Source organism: Sitodiplosis mosellana, unplaced genomic scaffold (assembly GCF_009176505.1).
Source record: "Sitodiplosis mosellana isolate CC-2019 unplaced genomic scaffold, AAFC_SMos_1.0 Smas_scaffold_47, whole genome shotgun sequence".
Lineage (NCBI taxonomy): Eukaryota > Metazoa > Arthropoda > Insecta > Diptera > Cecidomyiidae > Sitodiplosis > Sitodiplosis mosellana.
Genome location: NW_022595289.1, coordinates 424,907 through 437,110, shown reverse-complemented (window position 1 = coordinate 437,110; position 12,204 = coordinate 424,907). Strand labels below are relative to the sequence as shown.

The following is a 12,204-nucleotide window of genomic DNA, read 5'->3' as shown; positions in this document are numbered from 1 at the left end:
GGACCAGTTTATACCATCTTTCAAAATGCACCCACCCCCCCAAATCTGAAAAATGCGCGATTTCGAGGGAGTGATTGCGGCGCCCTCTATATTGACGAATGCTGACAATCAAAATATGATTTTTTATGCTTGAATCTATCGAGAAAGGCCCATTCTTTATTATCCGATAGCATTCGATGAGCTTCAGCGGCAGTTTTCTTGAGATCGAATGATTAAAAAGGCCCCCCCCCCAAAAAAAAAAAAAACCATAACATGACCAATTTTAAATCGTTGAAAAAATATGATGCGCACAAACAAATGAAATACTCTTGACTGTTTTTGACAGTATTTGAATAGGCCCTTCAAATGATGTATCTGTCATTGATCTACTACAACGCATAAGCAAGTGGTGACATTTGTTGTCGGATTCCGGAAACTTTTGCACACACCCAATACATAATATATAATTGAAATTGGATTTCATTTTAATTTCAAACTTAGAAGAACTGATTCCAATTCAGTCTCATAAATTGAACTGATTCACCGCCAGTTCATGACAATTGTCGAAAGTTATTTCAGAACCAGTAAATTCGAAATCACATGGCGGTAACCCTTTAGCGCATACGAGGGTTTGAATTTTCCCATCTGCTCGATAGAGTGTTTTTCAAAAGAGACTTTTCAAAAGGATCTGTACGAAAATTTTCAATATTCTGCTACAAATTACGGCTGTAAACTATATTCACATAATTGATTTTGATTCATATTTTAATGTTATGAAGAGAAAAACTAAAAAAATTGATTTATTTTAAATTTTATTGAAATTATGAGTTTCTTAGTACAAAGTTATTTTTTTCGAGAAATATTGGGAATCTATTCACACAGAATCTCTTATGAATGATTTTTGGGGTACCTTCCGAACAAAAATTGATATTTTCATGGTAAAATCCATGAAAAACGGAACTTTTGTTCGGGAGGTACCTTAAAAAGTCAATTTTGAGAGTTTTTGTCTGGGTAGACTCCCCATATTTTCGAGAAAAAATAGCATTGCACCAAGACACCATCCCTAAAAAGCCTATACTTAAGGATTTTTTGGTCAAAAGTCGATTTTTTGGGAGTTGAAATCGAATATGTGGCCAGAAATATGTGAAAACATCACTCGATTTGGTCATGTAAGTACCCAAAATGTTCGTAAAGGACCATACTAGATGTTCAAAGGCAGAAAAGGTAGAAATCATTTACTTTTACCTGTCAAACTGAAGCTCATGTTTGTGATTTGCTCATTTTGGCCTGAAATTTGTCTTATATGTGTGAATCAATTGTCGCCAAATTCCATCCAAATCTCAATCTGACAAGTATCAAAATTTTTATACAGGTTTTGGCTACACGGCACAAGTCCAAAACTGAACAAAAGTCCACCACCTGGGTGGCCAGTAGAGCAAAAAATGCGAAAAATGGCGAAAATTTGTCATTTTACACTGTAACTGGCCCAAAATGCCTTTCAAAGGCTAATGTCTTGGTAAAAGTTGTAGATATTGACGAGCCAAACAAAATTCCATCAACATTTTCTGCCGAAAATTGGCTAGAATAATGGAATCGGTCGAAATGTTGCGATCTAAAATGACTTCCTAAATCGCTGTCATGAAAATTTTGATATGGGACTTGGCACGGAATTTTATATGGTACCCATATCGTTTTTTTGGACAAAACCTATTTTTTTGAGGTATATTTTTCGAAACTGGACATCACTTTTTTTTGTGGAAATTTTTTTTTTTTGAACCAGTCTACCATGGGGTATATGGTGTTTTCGACTATTTGGGCCAAGACCTTTCCAACGGTACCTAACACGCCGGGGCTCAAATAGTGTGCTGAGAAAATAGCATACCTACTGTATATATACTCGTGACGCAAAAACTGGAATTTTACATCAATATTGCAAAAGACAAAAACATAGAGGACACCTTGATTCAATGTGATTTGACGTAAGGTTTACGTTATACAGGCGCAGACAATCTATTTGGATAATATCAGCTAGCTAACTGAAATTATCCAGCTGAGCTTAGCGGCTGACGAATATGCGTTGCGTTGTTTTAACGCATTTGCAGTGTTGGAATGTTCAATCTTACCAATGGTAAGTTTACTCACCATTTCGTTTTTACACTGCAAATGCGTTAAAACAACGCAACGCATACTCGTCAGCCGCTAAGCTCAGCTGGATAATTTCAGTTAGCTTGCTGATATTATCCAAATACATTGTCTGTAAAATCCAAAGTCCATTATTCCGAAAACAGTTCGTGAACTTTGGTTGTAATTTTGCAGAAAAAAAAATTCGTAGAAATTTCGAACTGTTTTTCAATGCAGATTTATAATATGTAGAACAAAACAATGAGAAATGGATTACAAAACCTTTCCAAACTTAAAAACCAGATCCGTCATTCACGCTCTAGAGGGGGCGTTTGCACTCTGTCACTTGCAAACAATGAACTGTTTGGAAATAAATATAGGGGTAGACATGTGCTGTGCTAGTGACACTTTCCTACCGTAAATTTTATTGAACTTTTTTTTCGACTTCTATCGGAAATACATTGAATTTTTTTAATGGAGCACTGGTAAAGTAGCAAAATAAGTTCCACCCGCGAAGATTTTTAAATGCTTCAAAGAATGTTTATTATGAAGTCAAGAATTTCAAGGATCTATCGGAGTTTTAAAGGATAGCAAGAATTTTGTTGCAAAAGTTTTTTAATTTATTGATCATAATGTGTTTGAAGCGCATAATGCTAAGATATAATGGTGTTAGTAGTGTTGAAAAAGATCCGCAGACACACTTGTATTCGTTCGTTTCCATGTATTGTGACGGGAATTAGTTTGAATATCGGATAAGGCGGCTGTGCGCGCACACTCCTAACAATAATTGCGGTAATAGCACGGTGCGTTTTGGACAAATTCAATTTTGGACAAGTTTTTCTGAAATTGATTGCGATTTTGGAGAGAGACAAATTTCTCAGTTCTGATAAAGCTTTACAATATGACTCACTTTCAAGTTTTTCTAATTGATTTTACACTTGATGAACATTAAAGTTACATTTTAAGTACTTAAGTGGAATCGAGCAAAATCACTTCTAAAAACATTGAATGATTTCTAAGGCTCAATGCAAATCAGAACTGGCGAAATACCACTCATATGGCCTTGTTTGAGCTGAATTTCTTCACTCAGGCCCATTGCTTTATTCCAACAAAATTGGTTCATTTTCTAAGGGAATTCAATAATTTTGTGCGGGAGATACCCTTTTTTATATATAATTGGCTTCAAATTGGCCAATGATAAGTATTTTAGCGACAAAAACAAGTTTTGTGGCAATTGCACAAATATATTTGTGCAATTGCCATGTAACTATAGTTATGTGAATTTGAACACTTTCGTCGTCTTTGAAACGGTCGTTCAATTTCTGATTTGTTCACTTCACTAAAACATGGATTGTCGAAGCAGACCACAGATCTTCATGACAAAGCACTAATATTTTTCTGTAAAAATGCCAGAGCTACATCAATCAAATGAAAAAACTTGAATACAGATGTCAATTTCACGGAGTTTCGGTAAATTATGTAAAGAAAAGAGACCCAAACTCAAAGCACCTCAATACTGTGATCACGCACCTGACCTCTTAATGCGATACTAAATATTCATTTAATGCATCGTAAAACAATGGATTTTGAAAAAAAAACTATGTTCTATCAAGTTCTTGAAGTAAAGTCCTCCAGTATTCACTGCAGTGCATGCACAATTGAATGCTGAAACGCATTATTTTTGCGGGATCCCGTAGAAATACTCAACTGAAACTTACTTCAAGCTCAATTTTATATCTTTTGGTATTTCAAAACTAATGCTACCAACTCATTTTCGCGAAAAATCAGTAGTACCTTACCATCTTTTTAAAAAAAAACAGTATAAAAATCAATATAGGCCAAAAAATACTTAAATCCAAGTTAAATTCAGATGAAATAGAAACATTTTATTAACAAATAGTTCAAAAGCTCCTTAAACTGATGATCTTAGCTATTCGGGATCATCGAAATCATTTTACAATTCACCGGGACTTTGCTTTGGCTTTGGTTTTGATTTTTTGGGATTGTATTTTTCTTGGGTAGATGTTTTATTCAAAACGCGAGTTATCCAATGACGGCATAATTCGGTGCATATGAATTTCATATTAGATTGATCAATTAAAATTGACTTCAAGGTTTTGATTTGATCAAAGAAGAGCAGAACTTAAATTCTTGCACATCTTGTTTGAATATTTGCTTTGCGTAATGTCTCAAAATTAGCGTTCATGGAAAAAATAACACATATTTAATTAAATTGCAAACCTTTAAAGGGCTCGAAAATCTGTACCACTTAGATTCTGCAAATAGTTTCTTTACGTTCCATTTATATACTTTATACTACAATTTATATTTTTAAAAAATCGATTTTTTTCTGTAAATCGTCGAAATTTCGAACAAAATTTGATGAAATGTGAAAATCAGTATAAATCAGTACGCAGGTCAAAAAATCAGTATAGATACTGAATTCAGTATATTGATTTTTCTGGCCAAAAATTGGCCAGGAGTCAGTATAATACTGAAAAAATCAGTTTAATTGGTAGCATTATTCAAAACCAATATCGTTTTCAAGAACGAACCAGAAATTGTTTTCCATTTCAAATTCTATTTTTCGATATGAGTGTAGTGGTTTATTTAAAACGTTTGTTTGTTAGTTTGACAATGTCAAACTTTGACATAAACGTCTAATTACTTTCGTAATTTACTAAAGTAATATCGTGCCAAAAAGTAATTTGATAGTTTCGAAAAGTAATTCAAGGAGTGATTTCCCCCTCGACTTGATCGCCTACCCATTAGTTATTCAAGAAATAAAAGATTCAAAATTGGAAATCGGAAGCATTTAATAATAATCGCTTCAATAAATTATGGTAATTATTCACATGTTTCGCTAGCAGAAACGGATTTCGTATGTGTGTATTACAAAACGTTTTATTGAATCACCCGGAATATGTTGAATTAAAATAAAATGAAAACAAATTCTATTGTTGAATAGTCGATGCAATCGATTATGAAAAAATTAAACGAGAACAGGAATTTAGTTTCAAATTTTAGTTTTTGTCAAATTAAAAATGTTAGAGCAACACATCTTCACAGAAACAGTAGAAGAAAACTTCGAACACCAGACAATTTAAGAAACACTTTCATCAGAATGATACCAACTGAATACGTAGGCTTTTACCAATGATGGAGTTTATCATTTTACAAACGGTTAAATCAGATTACCAAACAAGATGTACGAAAAAGTTAAACATGAATGTAAAATTTCTTTGACTGATGAAACTAAATTTGAAAAATGTGAATCCTCTTCTTCATCGCTTTAAATTAGTTTGGAAGGAAAGAAAAAATCAACGTGTGCTTCTCTGCCATAAGAACCAATGTATTTGACGTGACAGTGAATGGCGGTGGCGCCTAAATAGAATCTGCGGCAAGTTTAGGAACTATCAATACTTCTTGTTGTTGCGAAATTCGTGACAACAACAAAAAGTATTGATAGTTCTTAAAAATGCCGCAAATTAATAATACATCTTATTTAGCCACCGCTATCTTGCGCCGGCCAAAAGCATAGGTTGGAAAAAATTGACATTTACTCTAAGCGATGCGTTCCGGATTTTTCATTGGAGTATTTGCTCGTAGTATTCGGATGACTGAATTAAGAAAATAAAGCATTTTGAATCGTTGTCGATCCTAAAATTGTAGAGTCAATAAGTAGCTCTCTCGTTGAGAATTTGAGTATATTATGTGAACGGTAGCGTGCAAAGCACGACGCTGGCGAAGCAATTGTTTCGGGTGGCATTTTTTTGAGGGCGGCAAAATTGGTAAAATTGGAGTTTGCACTAGATAGAATTAAGTTTTGAAAGTGATGACCTTTTTTTTGCTCTCCAAATTTTGATGTTGGGGCGCAATTTGCTTCGGGCGGCAAATTTCCTTTGCACGCCGCCGTATGTGAATATCAATTGATTTGAATATCGTCGCGAAGCGACCTTGCCACCGAAGCCGAGCAAAGAGGCAGCTAGTATAATATATTTTGTCGTCTCGGTCTCATTGTAAATTTCATAATAACAGACATGGGGTGTTCGTATTTTACGCCAATGTTTATACTGTTGTACTGTGAAATTAACATATTGAAAAGATCAGGTATTTTCAGGTTTCCGATTAAAGTATTTATCCTGCAATAATATTCAGCCATCACTTAATCGGGGTGTGCACTGTGCACTGTGCACTGTGCATAAAAAATAAAATCGTAGTAGTAAAGTTAAAATTCAGGCAGTTAAAATACAACGATTAAGATCCTTGTACATTATAGTAACGTTTATGACATCCTTCAATACAGTTTGTTCATTATTGACCAGTGTTCGGCTATTGTACATGACAATTGTTATAAAAATACCGAAAACATTTCGCGTGTACATTTATAATAATTATTATCATTATGATGATTTTCTTGGCTTTAGAGAAGAAACTAAACACGTTTAAGTTCACATTTTTTCTGAAATTAGCAATAATTAACGCTGCATTAGAGCACTCATGAAATCAAATTAACGGAAAAATATGAGACATCAGTACGACACCTGATACCTATTTCAGCTTGCTTTTTCAAAAAAATCTGTACTGTACCAGCACAAGCGCAACGCCGAAACATAATTATTTTATATTCCCATTACTGGTCCCGTGAAAAACTGTAATGCTCCTGGTTTTCAGCCAAAGCTACCAACATTGAACACAATATTTACGATAATTCCAAAGAAAACATCAAAAAAAAAATAATGAACTGATGTTTCCAAAATGCAATTTATAGCCTTATCTTATGTAAATGTTACAGTCAAGTTCGATAGGCAAAGCAAGAAAAAAATCGGAGGGTTCTAAAAATAATTCATTTAAACATATGCGTAGAACAATGAGTTAAATACTGGTATGAATAAGTTTATATTTTTTGTGGAAGTTTTCAATTTTACAATGTCAAATACTCGACTAAATACCATTTCTTTGGCATAAATTATGAGGGTTGAACTCAAAAATATGAATTGATCTGAGTTTTTTTTTATGAATTTCATTTGTATGATGTACAATTTATCATCCAAATGACTTTATCCGCATAAATAATTTTAGAAGAAATTAACGATAAAGCTGTAGCCTTTTTTACAATTAAACATTTGCCATGATTTCACTATATATTTGCACTAGTTTTTATGAAAATAATTTCATTACCTGGTTGGTGGAGATGATGATGATGAATCTGGCTGATGGTTTCGACCAATTCTTTCCATTGTACTTGTAGTGTCCGACGATTTTTTATTTAATTCCAAAAATGTACCAATTTTCAATCAATTTAAATCTATACAACAAATATTGTATTTGCGAACCGTTTACAATCGTTGCTGAATACAGAATGAAATGGATTGAACAGAATGTCGGAGCTTGTTGCTAAGCAGCAGCATTTATGAGACATATTATATACGGAGCGACAACCCTCTTTTTACAAATCTAGGGGCGTGGTCATAAGACCGGAAAATTGGCTGATGGCCAATTAGAATTGGAAAAATGGATTACAATACTTGAACCGGAGAGGAAATGCTATACAAATTTGTACATTGTACCACACAAGTACTGGCAATGCACAACTACTGATCTATTTCTATAGGAATGGTTATATATTGATATATAGATTGATATTGAAAATAATGTATGTTTTGACTGAATTTGTATTCGAAAAAGTAGAATATGTTTTCAATCAAAAGATGAAGATTTTGAGAATATGACAGGACCATCAATTTCTCCAATCACCAATTCGGTATTTCTCACCACTAAAATGTGAAACGCAGAAGACCACGACTAAATAATATTCTACTTTATTACAAAATGAGTCCTAAAAACATGATTTAATCTCAATCTCACCCATAGAAATGTCCCAATTCAGATATTGAGTTTTCAATCAGTGGCGGTGATAAAATTAAAGAAAATAAAAAATTAGCTGTTGTTACTTAATTTCGATTTCATGTTTGTTGGCACCGTTTAATGAATTGAAATGTAATACGTTGTTGTGTATGTTTATGAAAAATTCGATTAATATAAAAGATATATTTCAAAGTAGTTCGAATCAAACTTTCAAGAAAACGATTTCTTTTCAAACTTAAGTCCTATTTAAATGATTTATGTGAGAACATATGTTTCAACACTTAGGTCACGTTGTACGCTAATATAATTTACCACCAAATTAACCATAAAAACCACTCATCATTGTCATTACGATTATATCCGAGGGTTATGGATGCACGCGTTTGATTATTGAAAAACAAATTAATAGTAAAAATATACATTCGGTTCAGCCCTTGTACGTACATACAAGCTGCATAAATACATGAAGTGAAAAATACGTACACGTGACATACGTCACGTCAATTGATAGAAATCGTAAACAATCTTTGAAATTCTATTTGAACGATTCATTTCAAGTAGAGAGTTTGAGGCGACCACGTGCTATGACACATACAGAGCAAAATTTGGTTTAGAGGGAACCATATCGAGCTAGCATATTCCGAAAAAATGTCTATGGTATATATTTGGGGCGGTGACTATTGAATTGGATGAAATTCTTTTCGTGAACATTGTATACAGCTTTATGTTAACACTTACAGTTAGATTTCGATAGCTTCAATCAGGCTGCAAGTTAAGTGATTCGAAAGAAGAGTGTCAACTTGAATAAAAATACAAAGGGTTCTGATCTTCAAAAATGTTTGGTTCTATCGGAACACATATAGGAAAAACATATTTGACAGTGATATCCTAATGGCATTGTATGTCTTATACTTTGGTCTCATCTTGTCGACATTGCATAATTTTCATAAAACGTAATACAAAGTTTGAGAGAAAATACGATGCCATCATGCATTTCGACGATTTTTTTCCTCATATGATGTTTAATGCAAAGATGAAGTGAGCCTCCGGTTAGTGTAAATATAGAAGTTTTTATCGTAACTCTAAAGAGGAGATAATCTTGTGGACAGCATAGGTGAAGAAAAAAATATGAATATATATATCTATAAGATATTGATTTTCCTATCCGATTTACAAAACGAGAACAGTTTTGTTGCTATGGTAATGTGGGTGTGTCAAAACCTAGGGGATAGTTACAAATAATGTTGTTAACGTTAAAGGATTAATTTTGTTGTCGTACTAGTTGACGAACGAGAGAATATTGAATGCTGAGATTTCCACCTTGCTGCGTAGAAAAATTTCTTAGTGTGTTATAAGTACTTCCTTCATCATGATGCACTAATGTATGATTGAGAAAAAGTGTATCTATGAACTGGGAACGGCATACGCGCGCTTTGAGAACAATTGACGATAGCATTTATGCACTGAAGTAGAAACTGGTATACGTTGAAGGGTTGCAGTCAAGAGACATAAAAACCACCCACCGACTGTCGTCATCACATCAGGTTCTATAGAAAATAGCCCAAATTGAAATTTCGATGTTTTGACCAGTCACGGAACCATATTGAAGTCTGTAAAAATGCGTGTTAATCATATGGCACCAAAATTAGAATGGTCCCGGAAACTAGAAAATGCTATCTTTGAAACGCACCATACAACATAGGAATCAATTCAGGGATAGGAAAGCGAATGTAATTTCGGTAAATGTTGATTTACTTCAAAACGCATTGGGTAGAATAAGTCTGTGATAATTCGGACTATTTCATTTCTCAAATGCAATAAATTAAGAATAAAAAAATGTAATAAAAAGTTGGTCTTCTCCCGGTAAGATTAGAAACTATGTATAGTTTAGAAGTATGGAAAATGGTGGCTTAGTACGACTCTATTTCATATTCTAGGTTGTGCGATTATCATTATTAAAGTGGGCTTATCCTGAGCTGATGGATAAGAATGGGAATGCGTTTCTTCCTCCGCTCGCGTATAAAAATTCACATCCACCTGAAATGCCTATGTAAGCCATGCAAAATAACTTTTAACTTCAGCGAGTGCATTGCAAATCCGAACCACAGTCGATGAAAACATATTTTTGGTTTTGAAATTTTCAATAGAACTACGAATTTAAGTTAAAATTCCTTGTACGCAAAGACGCAAGTGCAACATTTCCACTATGCGGACTGATGTATTCTAATATTCCCGAGTGATAATTCGTGTTTTTCTCTTGTTTTTGAAAAAAATGCTTCATATTCTATTACTGTTCCGCACATGAGTTTCTGTTGCGTTGATATTATTGTAGGATCGTAGGATACTCTTATCCAAATTAGCTATAAATAAATAGATTGCAAATCAGACATTGTATTCTGTCTTATGCCTACTCTTGTTCAATAAATATTTTATTAATATCAGTGGTGTACTACTCATTATTCTACATGGAGGCTCAAAGGAGAAGTTCTATCTAATTAATCCACTTCGATGTTCATCGATTCTTCAATTTTCATTTTACTGGTTTCTTTATTGATATCGATTTCACACGTTTTCTGGTTTTCTGCGGTTGGTTTTTCAAGATCGTTGAAACTTAGCCTTTGAGTTTCGGTCATCTTCTTACGAAACTGTTCAAAATTCTCATCGATTCTCTTCATAACTTGTGCCATACAGCTTTCCATCAGTTCGATCACTGCTCCTTTTTCCATTTTGTTTTTTTTGTTTTTTTTTTTTTTGAAAATTTGCACTTTCAATTCTTTTTTTTTGATTTCGTTTTATTTCTTTTCTTTTCTTTTGGTTTCTTCTTTAACTTCTTTTTTGCTAACTTCTTTAGGATTCTTCCGACTTCTTTGACTTCTTTAACTTCTTTGACTTCTTAAACTACGTAGAGTTCATTCGTTGAGCCCCCCATGTAGAATAATCAGTAGTACACCACTGATATTGATAAAATATTTATTGAATAAGAGCAGGCATAAGGATTAATACAATGTCTGATTTGCAATCTATTTATAGCGAATTTGGATCGTAGTATCCTACGATCCTACATTATGTGCACGAATCGGGTGCGAAAAAAATAAAATGTTCAAAACACCTTCCGAGAACAAAATCTGACATAACTGAATAGCCCGGCATTATTTTGCATGCAAAAAATTGCATTCACCTCAAGTATTTTATCAAACTACAATTTATACACAGATTTGTAATTGTAAACAAGGCTTGAATCATAATTATACGGTTATCTATCTGCTCAGATTACGGTAAGGAAATGAAAATTTTATAATTTTTCTAATCCTCACAATCAAGGACTTGAATTTTTCTGCGTTTTTTTTTTACATAAGTACCTTGTTGCATTTTGAATGAAAATAAGAATTTCGAACAAATTCAATTCCGATGTTATCATTCAACACACAATTAGCTGATGTTATCACTAGACAAATTTAAAATCCATTTTCGACCTTTACCATTTTGGAATCATGACGAAATGCTCCCCCTGCATTTACGAATTTCATTCGTAGATAAATACAATAATTTTCAACGACATAGATTTTATGTCATAGACACGGACACGTGGATAGTTTGGTTGAACTCGACACGCGGCATCTCCTTCAAGAGCTATTATGGGTGGATGTGATTTATGAAAACGTTTGTAAACAGTGTGTCTTTATGTTTTCGCGAACAGCGCTTTGTGACATGGCACTATGCAGGTCACGTGACCATTCTCCTTATGTTAATTCCATTTCACAATATTAAGGAGTTGGTTTTACGTTTGAAATTCCCGCATAGTAATTTCACACCACATTTTTCCATGTTCCATAAACATGGTTTACACAAAACTACAGGAATTCAGTTGATACGGCTTTCCCTTTGTACTTTTACTCTCAACGGAAACTGAATATTGCCCTCAATTTACAACCATTTTGAAGGAAATTTAGACACAAAATTGGGGCAGTAGAATCTCGGAAAAGTTACCTCACACAGCAGATTTGTCCAGGAAAGTTAATCGAATTTCAATGACTTCGTATTTTTCATGCAAAGAGGGAGTATTGGTTCGGGAAAATAGTATTTTTTGAGCTCATCTTTTCAAAAAAGAAATGACACAGAAATAACAGAGGAATGATACAGAATTGGTTAAAATAAATTTCATGGTATTACGTACTATGTCAGTATTATAATTTGAATTGAAGGACGATAAACTTCTTTTTCTGACATGAATGCAAA

General features: G+C 33.5%; 1 protein-coding gene across 1 annotated transcript in view; it reads right to left on the bottom strand.

The window, feature by feature from the left end:
• LOC129570144 (achaete-scute complex protein T3) overlaps positions 1 to 7,525 on the bottom strand; it is an 18,268-nt gene extending 10,743 nt beyond the window's left edge. Inside the window, exon 1 of the mRNA XM_055449625.1 lies at positions 7,282 to 7,525. Coding sequence (XP_055305600.1) covers positions 7,282 to 7,340 — 59 coding nt within the window. The 5' untranslated portion in view covers positions 7,341 to 7,525. The remainder of the gene's footprint in view (positions 1 to 7,281) is intronic.
• Between the last annotated feature and the right edge of the window lie 4,679 nt (positions 7,526 to 12,204).